The 23,301-nt window shown below is 41.3% G+C and overlaps 2 protein-coding genes across 3 annotated transcripts; one reads left to right on the top strand and one right to left on the bottom strand.

Annotated features, from left to right (window-relative positions):
- The first annotated feature begins 235 nt into the window (after positions 1–235).
- Positions 236–13,880, top strand: LOC118428555 (ubiquitin carboxyl-terminal hydrolase 36-like). Its single transcript, XM_035838650.1, has 19 exons — positions 236–556; positions 885–1,054; positions 1,280–1,424; positions 1,856–2,077; positions 2,490–2,603; positions 2,973–3,090; positions 3,216–3,283; positions 3,564–3,634; positions 3,874–4,031; positions 4,384–4,465; positions 4,997–5,143; positions 5,513–5,635; positions 6,045–6,116; positions 6,317–6,380; positions 6,642–8,231; positions 11,109–11,273; positions 11,748–11,857; positions 12,272–12,361; positions 12,814–13,880. Exons 1-19 carry the CDS (start codon positions 541–543, stop codon positions 12,868–12,870), a joined length of 3,582 nt encoding a protein of 1,193 aa, XP_035694543.1. The 5' UTR covers positions 236–540; the 3' UTR covers positions 12,871–13,880.
- Positions 13,639–22,492, bottom strand: LOC118428812. 2 transcript variants are annotated; one of them, XM_035839030.1, is made up of 8 exons: positions 21,481–22,492; positions 18,301–18,364; positions 18,030–18,083; positions 17,743–17,831; positions 17,449–17,479; positions 16,197–16,238; positions 15,949–16,055; positions 13,639–15,177 (listed from the first exon to the last, which is right to left on the bottom strand). In XM_035839030.1, the coding sequence occupies exons 1-8, from the start codon at positions 21,769–21,771 to the stop codon at positions 14,881–14,883; spliced, it is 975 nt and encodes a 324-aa protein (XP_035694923.1). In that variant the 5' UTR covers positions 21,772–22,492; the 3' UTR covers positions 13,639–14,880. The 2 variants fall into 2 exon arrangements, with proteins under 2 accessions (XP_035694923.1, XP_035694924.1); XM_035839031.1 differs by having other exon boundaries at positions 17,743–17,795; positions 21,481–22,490.
- Positions 22,493–23,301: the final 809 nt, after the last annotated feature.

Raw genomic sequence — 23,301 nt, 5'->3', positions numbered from 1 at the left:
TTTTCGAATACTAGAATTTTGTACCTGCGAAGAGATTCTAATGGTAAGTTATCGTCAGAATTTTCATTCATACGGATAATTTTCGTCAACTTTTCGCTCAGAATATGACCCCTATACCTTGCAGAGCTTGTATGTTAAAATAGATGTGTGCTAATATTCTGTTTATGTGCAAATTTTGGGGAAATACGGGAGGAGGCCGGAGGGTGGTTGCGTTTTGTGTTGCGACGTCCATGCTGTTGCCAAAAATTATGTCACAAAATTAGATTCCCGCCCTTTCCTTCATTTTTCGTCATCGTCATTTTAATTCCGTTTTTATGGACCAATAGTGTTGACAGCTTGTTAAAGGATGATACACCTCGCCAGTAGCTGCTATCTGAGTGCGGCTCTTTGCCAAAGTTTTTCGCTGATTGCCACACCGCCTGGTTGTAGCAAGTCTCCGCCGGTTTAGGGTTTGCGTCCAAGCTTGGTACCACGTGGTTTGTCCTGTCCACCCGACAAGGAGGTGCTATAGACGAATGTGTTAGGATAAGTGTTCATCGAATGTCTCATTGCATAGGTGAAACTTTATCAATGTTGTTAAGTAAGAATGATGTGTCAGCTCGAATAGATATCGACTGACAAAACAAAGACGTTGAAAGATACCGGAAAGTCCGCTTTGGGGAGGGGGGCAAGCTTCTCATCACCTGTTTTGGCACCTGCTAAAAGCTCCTGCGATACTGATAAATTATATTCCGATATTGTAGTCTTACAAAAAGACCTAGATGCAAGGTGATATGGAAATTGTTATTTCACTTTTAAATGCATTTGTAAAATGATATGACTCTGGAGTTAGAAGATTTAATTCCAAATTTTCATCTGTTTCATTGTTTCATGATTTGTGCTAGAATCAGAACATCTCAAGAGGAGTATGCCAGCCCTGCATTTTGCCAATGATATGTCACGGGGACATATAACAGAGAAGCTGAGCTCTTCGCTTCGTCGAAAGGTTGAGTCCGTTGAACCTGCAGACTTTGATTCGCAGTTCCAAGAAACGGTATCAGCGGCAGCTAAACAAGTAAGTTGTACCATTGACATGAATCTATCAAACCACAATAGTTTAGGAGCAATAGTTTCTTTAATTTAAGATCACAAACTGACTTGAGTTGATGAAAATTCACTTTTATTTGAATGGCAGCCAACTTGAGCCAAGACAACAAATTATTTGCTTTTCTCACAGGCTTGCACGTTGGGATGTATTTAGCATTGTATCAAAGTTCAAACCAATGTTTTCTTTTTTCAGGTGCTTTTACAAAAGGTCGAGTTTACCCCGGCCAGAAAGCCATTTTCGTACGAACTAGATAAGCTGAAGTCAAAATACATACGTCTGAATCCATCAGCAACATCCAGTAAGGCTTTGGAGACAGAAAACTCTCCCTCAGGTTCACGTAAGTGCAAGCTAAACCCACTACAATATTTCTGCAACCATTGCAGCGTCGTAACGTATACTTGTGTGTTTATATAGTAGAGTAGATTCATTCCTCAAGCTACAGACATCTTGCACACTGCAGTCGTCCCTTATTAAGACATCTGGAGCCACATAGTTCAAGTTTTGAACTTTGATTCAGCCTGTCAGCCAATATACTTGTATACTTGTGTGTTTATAATGTGATGATGACTTTGCAACATATGCCACAAAATATAGAAAATTAAGTGAGATTGGGATTGCTGTTTATTGTTGTGTTAGTAATTCGAAAGTTATCTGAAAATTAAAAGGAAAGTTTTTTGTCAACTTGACATCAAGATGAATATGACACTCCCCCTACTCTCCAGTGTCTCCACTACTAGAAGTTTGCTTATGGTTGTATCTCTCTGACAGGATCAAAAATGGAAGGAAAACACATGCCTGATGATGGCATTCCACCACCAAAGAGAGTGCTGTTTGCTCCCGACAAGCTCCGTATCCAGTGGGACAAAGTTGCTAAAGTAGGGGTGGGACTGGACAACATGGGGAACACTTGTTTCCTCAACTCAGTTATCCAGTGTCTCAGTTACACAGCACCCCTGGTCAACCACCTCATGTCAGAACATCAACAGTCATGTAAGTTTGTTTGTGCAACTGTGCAGGCAATTTTCATCTTGCTGCCTGCTGAGCTGACTAAATCATGCTCCTAGCAGCCTGCCCATCGCAACAGGGAGGTGGCTGAGAGATTGTGTAAACACAGGCAACCTACTGCCTAACCACATCCCAACACAGTAATACAATCAATAGAGAGTCAATACTGGTGGCCAAACAGCTACTTCTGTGTACAAAATGTCAAACAAATCCATTGAGGTCCTTTTTATGCTATTTTTGTTGTTGCTATGGTATCCAAAATGTTACCAGTAATAATAGTACGAGTCAATGTAATATGTAAGGGAGTATTGCCATGTATTGTATAGTAAGTAGAATATATGATTGTTTTCAAAATTGATAGTAGTATCATGTATTGATTATTGTATTTGTTATGCAGGTCGAGTGAGCGACTGGTGTATGATGTGTGAGTTGGGACGACATCTTCACAGAGTATTTAACAACTCGAACGCTCACAGCATCAGACCAATGACCATCATTAATAGGCTCAAGAGTAAGTACATTAGCATTACACCCGTTCCAAAAAATGACAGATTTTCTCCTTGATAATAAATTATATTTAGTTCAGTAATCAGAATAGTCTACTCTGTTGAGAAATAAGTCAATCCCTTGTTTTATGTCAGCCTTAGATTTTTACATTCAATATCACCCTGTAAAGGTTTCACGCATGAGTAACTGAGTAGGATAAACAAATAAACTGATAAAGCCAGGTTTGTACTTAAATTTCACATGATTTGTTCTCACAGTCACCCTGTGAAAAGATTAACATGTTTGTCAATTTCAAATTGAGAAGAAGCCATGTAGAATAGCTACTTTTTAAGCCAGGGTTGCTCTCATATTTTTACCTGACTTGTTCTCACAGGTATAGCAAAGACAATGCAGTTTGGTCGGCAGGAAGATGCGCACGAGTTCTTCATGAGTGTGGTGAATGCCATGCAGAGGGCTTGCCTCATGAACTGTAATATCAACCCAAATAAGAAGTAAGTGCATATATTCAAATGTTCATTCTGCCATGCTTTAGTGACATTTTGGATACAATAATTCTGGAACTGCTTATTCCATCATATGTCATAACAATGTTGTTGTTTCTTTTCCATTACCACAGTGTTGATACCTCAACGGCCAATACCACCATAGTCTACCAGGTTTTCAGTGGCTACTGCAGAAGTCAGGGTAAGGAGAATCACAATGTCATACTTAATTTTGTAAAGCATTTTTTGTATGCTATAGTATTATTAAGGGGGTTAATATGCCATTAATAACATTGTACACATGTTTCTTATATTTGATTAAACATGTACTTCATGTAGAAAGTTCTTATATGTGTTTTTCTGTTTCATAAATTGATGCAATAAAGGTATCAATAACAGAGCATTCAATTTGCATTATCCTGATATTAGATTGTTACCTTGTTACAGTACTTGTTACATGTACAGTGTATATTCTGTTTCAGTTCGCTGCTGTAGGTGCTCGAACTTGAGCAACACCTTCGATCCTTTCTTGGACCTTCCTCTGGACATCCGGGTAAGTTGTCAAGTTGATTTTTTAAGAGAAATTGTTAGCAATGTAGTTCAGTTGTACGTTGATGAAGATTAGACATCCAGGTAATAAGATATGCCAAAAAGCAGTTACTCAAGTAACTGGATATGATTTTATTTCCTGCTTTTGGGCATAGTTCAGTTGTACTTAATTCAGTGTGTTTGATGATGCTTTTGCGATCATGAGCTACACAGTAAACTGTTGCATGTCGTGCTGATTTTCAGGGTTCATCAGTACAACAGTGCCTTGAGCGCTATGTCAGAGCTGAGCAGATGTCAGACGAGAATGCGTACTCTTGCGAGAAGTGTAAAAGGAAGTGCCAAGCTGTGAAGAAGCTCAGCATACACAGAGCCCCCAACGTCTTAACCATATCTCTTAAAAGGTGGGTGTTCAGCATTCTAATGGACCATCAGCATTGTAGATTTCCTTAGGAATTAAAGTGTGATAATATAAATCTCCAAGCAAGTCTTTAAGCAGTGGTTAATGATGGTTTCTGTTTGCCCTATTTATCTGAGGGCCCTGTTGTCCAATAAAGCGATCAGCCAAGAAACGTTATGCTAAGCCCTGTGAAGATCTGCTTGGGAATATCAATCGGATGTATTCTCAACTTAGTTAGAAATCAATCCGTGCCCCTGTAATTGTAATCTTTCATGCCAGCAATTATCGGAAAAACATTAGACATTAGAAAATGGAAGGAAATTAGATGAAATACAAGGCTCTACTTTGATTCACAGGTTCAACAACATGGGACTGAAGGTTACTAAAGAGGTCCAGTACTCAGAAACAATGAACTTGAGGGCATATATGAGCCAAGAGGTAAGGCTTGTATTTGACTATCCATTTTGAAAGATGAGCTGAAAAATTGATTGACTGTCAATGTTTTGTAAATAGTGCAGAGCTTCTGTGTTAGATTGTGTGGATTGGAAATGTTAACCTTTAAGCTTACTCAATACATGAATCATAAATCTAAAGATTTTTGGTGTTGTGTGTGGCGTAACTAGTAGAGCATTCGGCTCGGAATCGAGAGGTCCCAAGTTCCTTACTCGCCATACCCCCGACATTGTGCCCTTGGGAAAGACACTTTACAAGACCTTCCTCACTTCACTCGGGTGTAAAAATGGGTACCTGACTTTGGTCGGTGAGGTAAAAGGAAAGACTACCATAACCTTCTGTCTGTACTGTGTATGTGGCTCTGTTTATCTAAGTTACTAACTTGAGTGCAGTGCCACATTGTCCTTGTCTGTCCAAAACCAAATAGACAAAAGATTTTTGGAAAAACCTAAAGATAGCTACAGTAGTCTTTACATTTGATGTGTAGCCTCAACATTAACCTGTTCACTGTTACAGGGACCGCCAGTAATCTACAAGCTGTATGCTGTCCTGGTGCATCAGGGTTTCTCCTGCCATGGTGGACACTACTACTGCTTCATCAAGGCTCCCAATGGAGTATGGCATATGATGAATGATAGTTTGGTGGGTTCTTTATTCATTATAGTTCATTGTGATTTGGAGTTCTTGTGAAATGTAAACATATTCCTACTGTGTTTAAAGCTAAACAATCCATGTGCTATGGTTAGCCCCTATGGGATATGCCATAGTTGTTGTTCCTTTCAAGAAATGTTTATTGTCACCAAATAATGAAGATTTAAAATGTATACCTACATTGCCTGTAAGTAGCTGTCCAGTCTTTTGACTTTGTTGCTCGCCATATGTTTATCAGGTATGACAGGTAGGGCTGAATACAGTGCTATCTTGTTGTTCTACATAAGAATACCGTCTAAGAAAAGGATAGAGATTTGATGTATACATGCTTTGCTTGTGTGTAATGACACATTGTTTATATCTTGCCCAATATTTTTGCAGGTACGGCAGGTAGGGCTGAATACGGTGCTATCCCAGCAGGCATATCTGTTATTCTACATAAGAATACCGTCTAAGGAAACAGGAGCATCTTCAGCAGCTACCACTGGCTCTGCTCCAGTTAAGGTTGGTAGCATGTTAACAACTGTAGGTTTAGGTACTTCCATGCAAGTTTCTAACGTAACAACATCTTTGGTTTCTTGAAATTCCCACCAGTGTTGTCATTGGTTTAAATAGCTGCATATTCAACATACATGTAGATGCAGGAGCATTGTGATGTATTTATTTGGGTTTGGTAGGAAAATGAGACAATTTTGTGCTTTTGTGTCGTAGATATATCTGCCTGCCTTGATAGTAATGATACTCGTAAGATTTGTCAGAAAGGACTACTGTTTGATGTTGTGAATAGTGGTTGGAAATGTCAAGGAATCCTACAGATTTCATACTGTGAAAGAGTATGACTGTGAACATAGGCGACCAGTAGATGCCTCATTGTATGAGAGTCTAAAGATGTTTTCAATTTTATTCCATCCAGATTGTTAAGAATGGGCCACAAGGGATTGCCAAGACTAAGGTCAACACCACTGTGACATCTGGAGTGCAAAGGGTAGGTATCAACAAGACTATTGTCATGATGCACAAGTGAATTTAAAATAATAAACAATATTTGATTTGGTGCTTGTAATACAATGGTATCTTAGTTAAGCACTTTAAATGTGTTTCTAACAATAGGTATGAAGTTTTTTTTACCTCTCAAGATCTATGTTTGGATGATATTTGATTAAGATAGTTTCTACCCTATTTCAGCATGCCTTCATTGGTCCCCAGCTCCCTTCTCACATGAAGAAAACCCAGGAGGCCAAAACTAATGGTATGTCTCTTTCCTAGTTCTTTAATGTTCGTTGGTAAGACAATGACTTGTACTGTTCACAAAGATCTCTCGATAGTGTATGTAGTCTGTTCAACCACTACAAAGACTTGCATGTTTGCTTTAATGAACTACAGATATTTGAGGGTAAAACTGTTACAGTAATACATGTATCCAGTATTGCTTTATATTGCTGTGGCCTTCCTGACATGGGTTGGTGTCAGTGCAAGATATTAACACATTTCTGTGTAATTTTTACTCCAGGAACAGTGTCCAATGGACCACTGGGAACCCACGTGCCACGGCAGAGCACCCCTGTCCACAAGCCGCAGGCTGCAGCGCCCACCCCGAAGACGATCCCCGCCCCGCCCAAGGTGGAGAAGAAGTCCTCAATCTTCCGACCCTCCAGCATCCCTCCCCAGTCCCAGAGGGAGAAGTTGGCCTTCTCTATCAAGAAACTGTCTGTGCAGCCGGCAGCTGCCCCCACAGCGAAACCTGAGAAAGCTCAATCACAGCAGAAGAAGGAGGAAGGTTTGACGAACGGCGTGGGAACTGCCACTGCTAAGGTTAACGGACACAACGGGTCAGTTGCTACCCACAGCTCTGGCACAATTGTACCCTATTCCGATGAGGAGTCATCAGATAGTGACGGTGAGAGCAGGAATGGCCATATTGCCGTCAATGACAAGACATCCACCAACGGCAGTGTCCAAACCCAGGCTGAGGATTCAGAAAAGCAACAGAAGCTGGTAGAACATGCTCAGCCCAGCCCTACTACTAGTGATTCAAAAACTGTGAATGTTGCCCCGTCATCTACTTCCACTGCAACAAAAGAGCAGAATGAACATCCCGCCGAGACTCCTGGAAATGGTGCCAAGTCGGAAGGACCAGCCAATCCCGAACAAGAGAGGGTTAATGGACATTCTGTAGGCAAGTCTGACGAGGAGACCAAGGATGAGGAAGCTAACGACTCAGCTCAACAGACTGTAGCTCCCTTCGCAGGTTTCCGTCGCAACAGAGTTCGGTCCAGCAGTGGCGAATGGACAGTTGATGACGTGAAGCATCTACCAAACCCTCCCAGCAATCTTACAGAAGGCATGTCTCCGGCTGCCAGGGTGTCGGCTCTGGAGAGCAAAGACAAAGTAGGGGACTCACAAGTTGCAGGGAACGGTTTGGACGATAAAACAAAGGCAACAGAAAGTCAGACTCACCACAACAATGTGAGCAAAATCAAGGCCAACCACAACGGCACTCACCCGCAAAAGAAGCTGTCAGAAGCCAGTCTCGTCTCTGGGAAGCGGGATCATTCATCCGATGACCACCATCAAGATCATGGGAAGAAACTGAAAACCGAAGGGTCTGGTAGTATCAGCAGGGACACATTCAGTCACAGCGACTACAACACAGTTGGAACCAATGGTACAGCCAGTAGGTCAGGCAGCTCTGACAAGGAGAGTTCATCCTCAAGTAGACACTACTCAAATGACTCCGGGTATCTCAGTGTGCAACATTCAGAGACAAGAGACTCAAGGAAAGACCCTGAAGCACAGAGGAAGAGAAGACACAGTGATTCGGAGGACTCTGACGATTCTGGATATGAAAAGAAACGCAAAAAGCACAGAGATCACCACCATCATCATAGACTTGTAGAAAAGGTCTCAAGAAAACACAAGAAACACAAGAAGAAGAAGAAAAAGCACGAAAAGGAAAGAGATGAACACAAACTAAACACAGCAGCTCGAACTGACAATAAAACTCAAAGAAAACATAAAAGAAATTATGAAGATGACTCTCTTGACCAAGATTCGGATAAGAAAAAGCATCACCAGTACGAAAAGCGACCCGAAAAACAAGGTATGTTGTTACAAAAGCACCTTTCAGTATCACCTAATGTAGCTGGTAGCGCTGGCAGTAGTACTAACAGTAACTTTCGTAGACTAATTCAGTTAACTCTCGGTAACCAGGTACTAACTAAAGTGACCAAAAAAGTACACACTGAGTCAGGCATGATGGAGAAGGTACAGTTGACCCTTGACCCCTGGTTAATCAGGATGAAGCTGAAGCGCTGTCTCTCTAGGTACACTTCAGAAGTGGAGCTGTCCTGCTCAAATTCTGAGGAAAATACGCAAAATAGTGAGCAATCCTCTCTTGACAACCAGGCCCTAACATGTAATGCCCATGACATGTCCTTAGATTCTCGCCAAAACATCCAGCCACAGGTTTCCTTCAATGGTGTTGATGAGAAACAAGGTGCTGGAGATGACAAAAATGCAGCTACCTCAAAGGTACAGGAGTCAGTAGTAACATCAAAGGTCACAGAAAGTGCTGCCCATCTAGACACCACTGACGAAGTTCATTCTGAAAACCAGAGCATCGCAGTAAAGCCTATCAGTCTGTTGCAACTTAGCTCAGTTGACTGCACAGAAAAGGTTGAAATGTCAGATACTAGTACAGGCATTTCTCAGCCTGAAAACAGCTTAAAGACAGATATAACACAAGATATAGCCTTGCCAAATGGAGGGTATGATTCAGCTGAATGCACCTCAAGCACTCAGAAAAAAGAAAGTTTGTTATCAGGGCAAGTAGATGAGAATGTTCAGTCATATCAGGCACAATCCAGCAGTGAAAATTCAAAGTCTTCCAAGCTGCATGCTGTTCCTTCATTGCATATGGAAACAGTCAGCCCTTCTGACACCATTCTTCTCAAAATAAAGAAGCATAAACACAAGAAGAAAGACAAGAAAGAGGACAAAGACAGTCTTAAGACTGAATCAGAAGACTCGAAAGTGAAAAGAGTGAAGAAGAAGAGGAAGAAGCATGCAAAAGACAAAAGCAGCCCAAAACATAAAAGGAAGAAGTCCAAGAAAAGCAAGATAAAAGAAAATCCCTCAACTAGAATGGGTAAAAGCATGTCTGAAAGGGAAGACACTGGCTATGGGGACTGTCTCAAAGGCAATGTTGGTTGTTCAGCCCTTCAACAAGTTACTGAATCTCAGACTGAAGGCAGTGCAAAGAGTTCAGGTGACAATCACCCACCAGCAACTGATGATCCCAGTAATCCTCAGTCAGCCAGTCCAGCAAACAAGGGAATCAACCAAGAAGAGCCAAGGCAAAGGGTTGAGAGTTTGAAAAGGAAAAGCCTTGTGTGTGTAGTTGTAGAACATAGCTGTACATGTCACCAGTTAAGCACAACACCAACAAAGGATAAGCTGCAGCAAAACACAGAGTGTGTGGAAGAAGAAGGTGACAAGAGAGCAGAATTAGGTCAAGTAGATTCCTGTAGTCTTCCCACAATGAATGCAGCAGATTTTGAAATGGGATTAGATAGTTGCCAGAGTTCAGAAGAGTTTGAACACTGTGAGAAGAACTTCCCTTTACCCTTGACTGCGCAGGAGCAGAATAGATTGGTGCAAACCAGGCTCAATTATTATAGCTTCTTCAAGCCCAAGCCAGGTTGCAGGGCTCCGTCAAGCCCAGAGTCACCCATGCTGATCAAAGCAGCCAACAAGACGTAATGGTCAGCCAAAACACAATCTACTTTTGGAGAAAATGATTCCAATTGTGTTCAAACTCAATTATATAGAAACCTAAAAATGTGATGAATATACAGCCATTTTCAAACTGACATTAAGCTGTTGTGAAAATGATACAGTACTTGTTCGTTCAACTTTGTTCCTGAAATTTTACAAAGTCTCCACCTGTTGAGATGCTAAGTAAAAAGACAACGGATATATTATCCAGCTTGCCATTGGTATTCTGTTAGTTACTATTGCAGTTTTTGTAAAACACTACTGTTCAAGAAAGCAACAGACTTGTAAATTGTTTTTGTTTATTAGCGTTCTGTATTTTGAGGTCATTAATACAAGGAGGGCAAGGAATGTGCCAAAAACTTGCAAGATGCTACCATAGCCCTTTCAGCTTTCAAGTACAAAGAAAATGTTACATTCCATGTACAAGAAGACTCCTTCAAGCAGTTACCATCTCATCTATGATGAAACAAGTCTTTCCAGTACGCCAGGAAAAAGTAATCCAGTGTCTGTGAAGATTGGAGATCTGCCCACCTCCCACCCACCTCCTTGGAGGAAACATCGCCCCCTTTGCTAAGTAGAAGAAGGGCAAGGGTTGGTGAGGGTGAGCCTTGCACAGTAGTAGTTCGGTTCATCTCTCAGTTGTGTTCAGTTTCTTACATGTGCAACATGTGCTGCTGGTAACCCGTTTTGTTGGCAAAACTAACACCTTTTTAGCCTGGGTACCATCTGATTACTACCCAATTATATTTGCTGCCTTGAAAAAGTCAAGGCAGCGAGTGTTAGGAGCCATGGTAGTAATCAGGTGGTACCTAGGTTGACACCATTTACCTTATACTTATGTTTTCCTGTGCATGGATACTTTAGAAGAAGGGCTGTTTCCAGGACCCATCCCTCCATCCATCCCAGGACTTAAGTTTGCTTTTTGGGACTTACAAAATTTCCACCCTATCCCAAATATATGCACTTCATGACATGATAGTGATGAAAATGTAAATGTAGGATGAAAAAACAGAAGTGAACAGCATGGCCTCCAAAACAATGAGTGGGATGGAAAAGATTTAAAACTGTAGACAGCCCTCTTCAGAAGTTAGATTTTTTTAGCATGTTTTGACGCAGTTAATCACAGAATTTTGATGTTGAAGTAACTGTATGTTGTGTGCTACTTGATTAGAGAAATGAACTTTTCTATATTGACTTTCAGTGATTTCCCAGCGGTGGGACAAGGATGTCCGTGACGGCTACAGACGTTTTAACGACAGCGAACGCAGCTCCAAGAGCAGTTCCTGGGATGGCCGGATGACGTCATCATCACGATCCATTGATGAGCTGCTGGAGAGGTCTAACAACAAGGGGTATGGGGCAAAAGGTTGGTACAACTTGAAGGAAGGAAAAGTAGTGCTAAGCTTAGAGTTATGAGACCTTGTTTATGATCAACACATTGTTCTGATCTTGTATGTGTCTTTTGATCATAAAGCTGTAATACAGCTGTAATACAGCTTTACTGACAGCTTCTTCCTTGATGCAAACACCGAAGTTGTTGCCTCTGAGGCTCTGTGAAAACAGACATTGGAGGTATTGGTTTTAGTCTGTGTTCTTCTCTTTAGTGTCTCCACAGTTCTTTTAATGTTGTAAATTAACAGGATGTGAGACGGAAGATACTGTAACAAAGTTAGTTTGGCCCCGGTCTAAAGTTGCACAGGCAAGAAAATGCATATACAGAATTACTGAAAAATTCATAATAACGAATTTGACAAGAAATTCCCCAAATATTTAATGGAGGTCTCAGATCATTGATTTCTTGTCTTGGTCGGCCCTCATCAGTTGCTCTCTATTGTTGCAGTGCTATCCTGGGATGGAGACCGGAGCTACGTCAACCGAGAGGCCGACCGTGACAGGCACTTCCACCGAGGTGTGAGGGACGAGTGGGATGAGGAGTTGGACAAGGGGAAGGTGGGACAAAATTCATGTTTTGGGGACAATTTTTGGTTCGGCAGAGTGCTAGTGTGATTTTGTCAGAGTTTCTTAAGTTTTGACTGTGTAACGTCCATTTTTCTCGCTGGGACTCACTCAATTTTGCAATCGAAAGGGAAAATGGGTTTTTGCAATAACGGTGGAAACAATTCTGTAGTACAGTAGCAATTCAATAGAAATGCACACATACGCATATATATGCAGTGTCATGATGTCACGGTGTAAATATAATCACTGCAGACATGTCGAGATTTACAGTACTTCATCACTGTTCCTAACGCTCTATTTATTATCCATATTAATGAATTTTCATTAAGGGTTGAGTTAGTGTACGTGTGTGTACTACATGTGACATCATGTTTGTCTTTTTCTCATTATCTCATTCCTTTACAGACAAAGAAGGTGAAGTCACACAGGTCTGAGCACTACCGTCGACCATTCAATGTATTCCAGAAGATCTCAGATGCTAGGCATAAATACAAGGTAAGACCAGAAGATTTTCTGCAGTCTTTTCCTGACCATGAATACACATACTTTCAAGCCAGTCAATAAGTCAGTAAGTAGTTAATAACAATAAAAGTTCATGTCAAGTTCTCTTTTCATTGTTTATTTTGCATAGATACCTGTACAAGGGTATGTAAGATGTAGCCAACATAAACAAGTATTTGTTTAGTTTTTGTTAGAATAATGTCGATTAGCTATTCATTAGCACATCACTCACATGTATGTCTCTAATGTTGGTACCATATCCTTGCAATTAGCCTTCAGTTATGAACTGATAAACTTTCTCTAAATAATCCGTTATTGTTGATCATGTTTAGTTGATGAGTATTTTTTGTTTTTAAGATCTTAAATTTACTCTTGCCTAGCTGTACACATATAGACAAAAGGTGCAAAGCAGCACATCATTCCCTTGTCTCTTTTTGTTCTTCCAGGCACACAGGGACGGCTACAGTAAATTGCAACCCAGCCATAGCTGGCACGGTCACTAAACCTGGCCAGGCTCAGGCAGAGAGTTCATGTACATGTGGGATGTTGCTTTTCTCAATATTAATTTTTCCTCGTATAAAGCAACCACCATAACACAATTATGTAAGGTCTATATAACTTGTAAAACTGTAAATACGAGTATGCCATGTACAGAAACTGGCCTTTAACAAGGACTCCTGTGCAACCACTTAAGTATCATATTTTAGTTTTTAAGTCAGTCTCAATCAATGATAGATAACATAATCTCAACAGTCAACCTCTATATGCTGCAATATGTTATTAAGTGTTATATCAATTATGTACCAATACTATAGTGTGTCCTATTCAAAAGTGTGTACTACACAGAACATGATATGGTACTATCTCAGACAATTTCAAGTTGGTGCTTACCACAGTAAGTTGTGTTTACAGCTGCAAAATAAGGCAATGGTTGCAATAGCAAGTAACTGCAAGTCCGTATTTTGAAGAGTGGACCTTTTCCGCCATTTTCTTCTCCTATGGGAGAGACTCACACAGCTTGAGTGGCGACCCAAGCTTTGTGACACATGATTGATAAAAGCTGGGCCATTTTGAGGAGGATGATTCATCACATCCGACATACAACAACCTGTTTTTCAGGTTGATTGTCTATTTGCAATTGCAGTCATTATTTTTGGAGGGTCCTCAGCCACACCAGGAGGTCACTAAAACCACCAATTTTGTTTCATAAACATTCTGGACATTGCAGAGATGCTTTTTGTCAATGTTCATATACGCCCCAGATTTAGATCTTTTTTTTTTTCTTTTTCAGTAGTACTGTAAACCTAGAGTGAAGTAGTATAGTACATGCCATGGCACTTTATGCTACTCAATTTTAATATGCTTCACTGCCATGAATATATGAAAATGTGTACTACTGTGTATGTGACATTTTCAGGTTTAGTAATGACTAGACTAGGAAACCAGAGAAGAATGGTTTCCACCTACCTGCCACTACGATGATGTAATCCTGAATAAATTTTACCATCAGCAACACTAAAACATTGCAAGTATATGTCTTCTGTGTAGAAAGCTGAGTCAGTTCTGCTGTTTCTATAGATATTGGAACCCCTTACATGACATATACATTTGTACTTGTCTTACAGCGGTGAAACGTACAGTGCTTTTTACAATAAGGATCTGTAACTTCTGGCTTCATAATTTTTTTTCTTTGAAGGAAACATGTATAGCTGTATACAGTATGTTAGTACATGTGTACATAGATTTAAAAGGTGCCAGTGTCTTCTTGCAGTAAATACCGACTCTGCACTGTGTAGAACCTTTCTTCTTGGGCACTGCTGTGAAAAACTTTGAATATCTACAAAAGTGTGATTGGTAATCAGCCTTATACTATAGCCGTTATCAAGAAATACTATTATCCAGGGTGCACTTGAAATGTATGTGGAGGTTTTGATGATTGTAATTGCATACACACATATGGATGTCCATTGTAACGATACATTGAATATTGTACACTGTAACTTAATACCCAGTACCCAGATAAGGGCTAATGTAGCAAGAATACCAGATTACAAGTCTACAGCCATTGTGTTCCCCAAGACTGAAATCCACTGCAATCACTTCACAATGATTGTAACTGTCCATTGTTGAAATACTAATCCTGGATGGACTATCAACAACGCAGTCCTCCTTTAACAGATTGTAAGGTGACCGATGTTGTCACATGCTACAATCTAGTGTGGTGCAGGCTAACCATGGTATGTAACAATGTGTGTTGCCTGGCCCAAATGTAATTCATGTCAAAGATGAAGTTCTCTGGCTTGTTAACAGTTATTGTCTCAACCGTGCTTTATACATGGCCATATGTATATAGCCTCTGTCGGTTTGTTTGCATCCAAATGAGTGGTCCTGATTTGTTTATGTCTCAGGGGCCTTCACCCTTAATCTGTGCATGTGCATTTGGATCCATGAACCTCCGTGTTGTGGACACATCTCAGATTTGTACAATCTACATGCAAACAGCTGAATGTCCTCTATCCTCCATCGCTTGGTACAGCAGGTAGCTCCGCCAACTTAACAGCCCCAAGGAAGGTCTTATCGTCGTCGATGTAGATTTCCCCCATGACGGATGCTGTCAAGTTGATCCTCATGCCCTGTTGTAGAGGTACCACACCCGCAGTGAAGCACGATGTGGGGATGCCAGTGGTGTTCACGGGATACGGCTGCAGGCAACTCAGAAACCTGTCTGAGTTTCCGTTCTTGTCATAGATCACAATCATAGGTCCGTTATAGCTAAGCCGTTTTCCTTTCATCTGTCTGTTGTAGGTAAGCTGGAGATCAAGATGACAGTGTACAGTATTGTCATACTCGGCATAATCAAGGAGCTTAAACAGGGACCTCCTTGGCATAATCTACTGGTGGCTGGTAGGTAGCCATTGACAGAACATCCAGGCAAATTGAGATGGTTTCGGCCCATGACTACCTGCCTGCCGCTGGTAGATATGCTCGGAGATTAAACTTAGCAGTGCACAAACTGGTAGAATCAGGAATAATACCAATCTCTAAGCAGATGTGGGGAGGCAAAAGCATAACGTTTTCCTAGCTGCCCGCTACTGTTACAAACTCCCTTCAGGTTCTATGTAACAGAAACAGGGAAACAGAAAAACGTGATGATTTTGCCTACCCACATCTTGGAGATAATAACAACATAAAGCCCCTGTCACATATCCGTCCATGGCCTCAAAACCCCCATGTTCTTCCCCAGACTATGGTTAGGATCAAGGGCGTGCGCAAGGTGGTTTCTAGATATTGTCTAGCAGTCAGCGAGGTGGCCTAGTAGTTTTCGCCTTCCAATGCTACAGCCGTCAATGAATTTCAGTCAAAAGTAGCCGCGCGAAAATAATGTTCTGCTTGGATGCAATCAAAGGAACGAACTGGAGCCAGAAAAGGATAGATTCCAGATTACTCCCAACCCACTGACTACTGACCTTGTTTGGGGAGTGGTGGGGAGCAAAGTCGCCTAGATGTGACAGGACCCATGCGCAATGTTCGGGATTTGCATGGGGTGACAACCAACTACCAGATAAAATTTCGATAATTACCTGGCCATATACGAGATAGAGACCGCCGCCTTGAATGGTGGTCGTTCCCTCGTCCCCAGAGCGCTCAGCGATGTCTCCAGGGGCAACTTTCACACTCAACACCGTTTCTTTCGATAGACAAAAGGTTCAGTGACATTCTGCAGTTAGTTAATCAGTCCAAGACAATGAAAAAAGATTATATTTCAAATCTATTGTGTTGCTGGTGGTCGGAGAGTTTCCATGAAATGCACAAATGCAGTTGTACTTACCGCCTCCCTGTACGTCTTTGAAGGTGCCAAGCATTTCAACATCTGTCAGATAAGACACGAAGTTATAAGCACTGAACGACTTTCTGTGATTTGAATACTAGTTATACATGTGCACAGGGCACATGCAGTTTAACGCTTACGAATGCCGTAAAATGGAATATACGCGTATCATTCTGGACATTTGATAGCATAGCTTCTGATCTATGGATGGGAACCGGTTCAAAAACTGTTTTTCTTCTCAAATCGGTACGAAAAAGCTGGACCAGTCCACCGGCTTTGGAACAATTACAAAATGATCACATTATATTGGCAGGCGTTAACACGTTTTGGGGTTTGCCAGTACAAGAAGATAACATCGGTGAAGTAGAGTAGAGTTGAGTAGAGTTTATAAATATTTCTACCAAGTTGCTGCAGTCAAGCGTTCAGAGGCGGTCAGCGCTATTTTACATGGAGATTTTAGTCGAATACTTCATCAAACAGATTCCTTTGTAGCAAAATGGACCGTTGCTTTTAGCCTCTACCAGGCTCCCGGATCGGTGAGGCCACACCAATTTAATTTCTTGGTTCACGGATTTTTTCACAAGAAATATGGAGCGAGAGGGCGAAATAAAAATAAAAATTGTAAAATGGTTGGGGTAAAGGTAACGGCTAATCCAAAACATAAAGAAAAAAAGTTTTCAGCTTGAAAAAAGTACAAAAACACTATTATTGTACAGTAACAGCACCTGTACCCACACTTTAAGGAGCTTATAATATAAAGGCCAATTTGCTACACCAGAAAGCTGGTGAATGGTTTCATTAATGGTGAAAATTTGCTGAGTGGTAATTTTTTTTTTTTTCAAAAAAATAGGAGCGAGCGAATCCGTGAACCAAGAAATTAAATTGGTGTGGCCTGATCTAATTGTAGAAATTAGACAAATAGAGTCAATAGTACGCAAGGGGAGTCGGCCGGCCAGTAGAAACATTTTCCTCACCGTAGACCACCGATCCACGGAGCCTGATAGAGGCTACGTTGCTTTCGGTTTTCGCATACAATCAGGTTCAGGTCCATAAAAATCCTCTGGACCAGAACCGGACTTGTACAAGAAATTCTTGTACCGTTACCAACCCCTATTCTGATCTCAATATTTCCCAGCTCGATCAACGAGAAAGACGTTTCAGATTTACTTTATTTAACTTTGTCTTCAATTTGATGGTGCAACTACTTTAAGAACACGATGTAATGCTACACAACACAATAGTGAACACCTACCGTCAGGGCGGACACGGTGGATGTAGCTCCTCTATAAAGACGAATAATAGTATTTTAAGAAATCATATTTCAACATTCAATGTGTATTTGTAAAGATATAGGCAGTGGCTGTTCATAGGAATATAATCATACATGTAAGAAACAACTTAGCTGTGTTGGCTTTGTCGTCATTTACTTGTACATGTATAACGTTATATGTTCTTGCAAATGAAATGTACGGAGAATAAAAAGGCCGCCAACAATTCCGTGCCCTCCTACTCGTAAGTTACCGATGATAGGTAAAGATGTTCGTACCGTGAGCAGCTTTTGGACCTCCTGTGTGACGTTCTGTCGGAGTTCTCCGATCACTGTAAGTGCATCGAAGAAGCCGTAAGTGTCCGTGTCTGTGTGGACATGCACGGGACAGTAGCATTAACTAATAAATTTACTTTAAAGCATGCCATCAGGCGCTTAAGAAGAAGAAGAGTCAAAGTAACATTATCCTGAATGAATAGCCACTTCAAAAGCAAGTGTTTTACTAGCTTCAAAACATGAGTGTTAAATCAGTCGTCCAAATCGAGATGATGTCATGAATAACTCACCGTTTTTCATACAATTAGTCACTTTCTTGCAAAATTTCCTCTTGTCTCTGTTTCCTAGGGAAGCATGAAAGTCACTTGGTCATATTTCAAGCAAACAAGTATTTCATTACTACGAGGTAAAAAAAAACAGTACTGATCTTCACAACGGTGTGTTCTTGATTAAGCTCATAACATGCATATGTTCAAAGCTCCACCTTTTTTACGATATGGAATACTAAATTCATATATCCCATATACAACATTGTACTAGCACAATAGCACTTGATGATACCTTTAGCTCTTTTGATTCGACTTTGCGCTTCATCCTCCTCGTCGTCCGCGTCACGTCTGACCAACTGAGTGGTTTGCAGGGCACAAGAATATATAAAAATTTTTACATTCTTTACAGAGAGAAGTAAATAATCTTAATAAACCTAGAAGCGAATTCCAAAATCGCCAGAAAATCGAGCGCATTCATCGCCTGCAAATTTATCGCTACATTGTACTGGGTCGGGTCAAATGAAAGATTATTGCACAATTGTAACAGGTACAATGTAAGGTAAAGTGAGGTATATTGTAGAAGACAACTGACTATATTATAACATTATTATAGTACATGTAGATTCTAGGTTATACAAATATTGAAAGAGGACACAATGTGACAATGTAAGCTTAAGTTATCTATGCTATACAGTATTGACATGAGACACAATAAGGAGCTGTACGTCCGTATAGATTCTTATGTTTGAGGTCTTAACTCGTTGTTATGAGGTTTCTTTTTTGCATGGATGTACATGTGTGTATGTATTGGCTTAGATGTACAGAAAATATGACGGGGCATGACATACACGTACGTACATGGAATAGCTCTCTGTTTGACTTGGGTAACGCTTTATCACCTGCATCAATCTTATTCTTTTCAGTGACCTGCTCACATTGGCTGATCTCCCCAAGTCGCACAGTGATCGTGAATGTGGTATTCCGGACGGAAATGTCCTTTTGAGCTCGCAGACTCGTCGGACGAGTTATTTTTCTGTTGCAACCTGGCATCGCCCGGGTTCATTTTGGCCTTGAGAAGAGTTACGTAACAGTAGGGCATAAGTCGGTGTGTTTGGCAACAGGGACCCAGACGGATCTGTTGACCATGCCAGTGACATAGTTGGCTTTGTGCCATTACGTGAGTGTGTTGTGGCATGCACGTTGTGGTTGGTGCGGCCGCCGTGTTGTTGTTCTTATCAGACCGTGTCGTGTGTTCTGTCTGGTTTGGCACAATTATCAGCACGGTTTCGGTCCGGAGCATTGTTGTCATAAGTACTCCCTCCCAAAACCGCTTGATTAATGATGGGAGTTGTGTTCTTGTAACATGTGTACGTTAGTCAATGATGAACATCGCCGTGCATAAATCATGTAAATGTGTAAGGCATTTGCATAAAATTTACAAAAGCTCTAAATAGTTTAGGAAATATTTTTAGAGAAGCATTTTTTTGTAACGAGAGACAAGTTCGTATAGCTTCAGTGTAGTGTAGTGTAGTGTACTACTGCCTTTCCCTGGTTATGTTTTGGTAGCACATGAAGGAGGCAAACTATGCAACATTTTCATAGAATATGGAGATGTATTCACTCTAAGATGAATGTTTTGTATTCGTCTGTAATAGAGGAGACGTTGGGGGTATTTTGGTATGCTTTTTTAAGTAAATATTATTGTCTCTTATTGTCGCTATAGAAATACATGTAGCTAGAGATAATACCCTGCTACGCACTTGTAATTTCCATATGCCTTTTTTTATATATCAATAGATGAGCATCATTATTGGTAACGTTGAAAACTAATTGCAGGGTTATAACTAAGATAGAATTAAGGTTGACACACCAGAAGTATCTAATATCAAAAGAGTTACCAATGAGTGCAACAATCATTTGGACGTTGGCTGAGGTTTTCTTTGTTCATCAAAGTTTGTCTTGACGTTGGTCTGTGACCCTTGAAATACGCCTTGAATACTTAACTTGTTGTTGCAATGACTAGCGTTTTTAATGTTTAATGAGCAACGATGAACAAGGAAGAAAAAATCAAAATGAAACCCCTTGACGCTCAAAAGGGTATGTGAACAGAGGAGTGAACAGGAATAGCATCATCACAAAGGCACTTCCGAATCTACTTCAGACGTACAATACACCTGGCTGCTATGTACATTTGATAACATAACTTCCGTCCGTCTTTCCTTCCTTATCACTTTGCCTATTTACGTTTTCAACTGGACATTTACAACGTCGGAACCGCCCACATATGTTTTCCAATGGTTACCTAGGCAAGGTCTTTTAACAAAAGTTCAATGACCCGTAATGCTGACTTGGGGGTCTGCCTAAACACCTCAAACGACCTCAAACGACTTTAATATGAAACTTACATGGGGCAACGACTTTGTGTGGCGCTCTGGGTACATTTTTATGCATTTATAAATAAAAAGAACGCAAGAAGTCCTAACTATTTACCAGTTATTTGGAGTTAGTCAGCTGTACACTACATCTGTTAGAGTCGTTTGAGGTCGTTTGAGCTGTTTAGGCAGGTCGCAGACTTTGTTTTTATCTATCACACTAGCTTACGATTGACTTTGAATTATTGTAGACCTGATCATGAAGATGCATAGGCTAGAAAGACGTGCTGAAAGTTAAAGTCCCTGTCGCAAAAAGTTCTTCAGCGGTAATGTAGCGTAGTAGTGCAAAGTTACCCGAATTGGTAATACTAATCTGAGTGTTAGAGTTATGGTCAATCATGCCTGCTATCGCCCATTCCACCAGTATAGATCTACTATTTCTGTTTCACATATATAGCGTTTCTTAAACCCTAGGTAGTAAGGTTCCTGTAGCCAGTGAGTAGTGACAGAACACCTTTCTCCCCAGCAAAGTGTCACAGTAAATTCGACGGACACATTTGCTATGTACATGTAGCTTCATGCTTTACTAACTAACGTCTATGCCTCTTGCTAATAAAATGGAGGACGATTAAGGTCATCAAAATAACCCCAAATGAAGCTTGAATCATGCCCTTTTCATATCGCACACCACTGGACAGTATCTAAAGCACAACCAGTCAACCATGTTGAACGAAGAAGAATGCTAGCTAGTTGCTGTACCGGTGTACTGGGAACATTCAGTGCTATTCGGTCAAAATGTGGTCAGAAAAAAATACAAGTATCACACAAATCCCACAAAGAAGAGGGGGAGGGGCGTTGCTCCTTATTCGGACAGCAAAAAAGTCTGGATACGTTACTACTGCCGCACCGACGACGACGACACCGTAAGGTGTCAGGTACTTTGAAATAGTCTTGATTTCAACATTTGTTATAAAATATAACCCTGTGCACGTGCGCGTGTGTGCAGGTGCAGGTCCTGGCGACCACTACTGAGCATATTGGTACATGGTGCAGACGTCAAATGCCTAGGTCTCATAGAGTAAGCTTGTAGCTAAACTCACGTCTGTGTCCGGCTCGATGTCGCGGGTCCCGACGTCTTGTAGGCCCGACGATCCGGAGATTGAAGCGACCGACGCAGAGTGTCCCTCGTCCGCACGCTCCCGCACCTCACAGCCGCAATTTTGTCCCAAATCCTGCACGATTTTGTGCATCCAAAACAGCGTGAAAAGAGAGAGGGTAATGGCGACCACGCTGAGGCAAACACATGCGAGCTGCCACCTCGAGATGGCAGTGCCATGGGCCCCAGAACACGTCTTCTCCCCTCTCTCGCACACAGCCGTCATGCAAGCCATGCCTTCCCGTGGTTTGTTGTTATCGTTGGACCACAGAACGCGCGAAAGGTGAGTCTATATGCCCCCACCCACTGTTCTGGTGTGAACTTCTTCTGGTTAAAGTGTGACAGGTTCCAGGAATGAAACCCAGAACCCCCCTCGTGTATTCACGTGTTTGAGAAGGTTTGCCCGAGGCATGGGTGAAAGACCTTTCCCGCCATATCACTTGCTAGACAGACCTCAGACATGACCGCAAGAAGTGCCCACAATAAAGGACCTGTATACACAATTACACATTCTGGGACTTGCGCCAATGTCCTTGTTCCAACATATATTTTTGACTCTTTGACTCTGTGGATGAAAAGGGTTGAGCTGTGAGTCAACCGATTTTTCAGTCGTTGGAAGCTTAATACTTCTTCGCTTGCATCTCTAATTATAACCCCCAAACTCATAACTTTGGGGGTTAGTAACTTGGCTACAAACATGATTGCTGTCTTATCGTCAAATCAAATAGAACAAAGAAGCGACTGGTTTATAGTGCACTCTTTGTGAACTTGCGCCATTTTGCACTCTTTTACTAAAACTGAAGCCTGCATATAGGAAAGGAGGCCTACTTTTTGCATGTCAACTTCATGGACATACAAAATTTCATATTTGTCGATAAATAACTCGAACAAAAATGTCGGACGCAGCTATGGCATACCAAATGTTCTGAAGGACGTACGAAACACTGATAGTTTTGAACCTGCAAAATGCAAAAAAAAAAAAACATGTCCGTCCACAGCCACCATTTCTTGGCGGAAAATCCGCACACGCTTGCTAGAGAATCCAGAGTGACAGGGACATCCAATTTGGCGAGGACTTCCTCAGCATATGCCCGGTCTACCATTTATATGAGACCTACCAAAAAATATGCCTCTCTTGCATTAAGTTTTGTTTACCTTTAGGGAGTTTCTGAACTCTACCCCCCAGTGACCCACTGTGACACGGAAATAAGATACGCATTCTATTCTGAAGGGCTGTTTGTGAATGGTTTATGAGGGACTTTGACCGAACGCACACCCGGTGAACTAAGGCGCTACTGCAACCCGGGAAACTTTGGCTCGATCGTTTGCGTAATGTTGTTTAAAAATGCGCGATTAACATTTTTCTAACGTTACAACTTCTAATGTGTAACAGAAAAGTTCAAGAGAATTGTAGCTTTGACAATTGTTCGTCTTTTGGTACCTTGGTACGTGGTAATAGAACCGGGTCTAACCAGAGATCAGTTGTACCAAACGCAACTTATATAAGATATAAAGTCCTTGACCAAACGTGTAAACATCAAAGCTGTAAAAGGTGACCGTGTTCTCCACTTCCTCGTCGGGTTCGGATACGTTTGGCTAATCTCCAAGTAGATCCCACGGTGCCATAAGATAGTATCAAAGCTGGCCAGGGAGTATAGCCGGCTAAGGGAGTCAAACGGTAAGTTACATTACGCACCGTGGATCTGGTTGGAGATTAACGTTTGGCCAAGGAGGTTAAAAATCACATTAACCTCCTTGGTTTGGC

This window comes from Branchiostoma floridae, chromosome 13 (assembly GCF_000003815.2).
Source record: "Branchiostoma floridae strain S238N-H82 chromosome 13, Bfl_VNyyK, whole genome shotgun sequence".
In the NCBI taxonomy this organism is placed as follows: domain Eukaryota; kingdom Metazoa; phylum Chordata; class Leptocardii; order Amphioxiformes; family Branchiostomatidae; genus Branchiostoma; species Branchiostoma floridae.
This window is presented reverse-complemented; position numbering and strand designations above follow the sequence as displayed.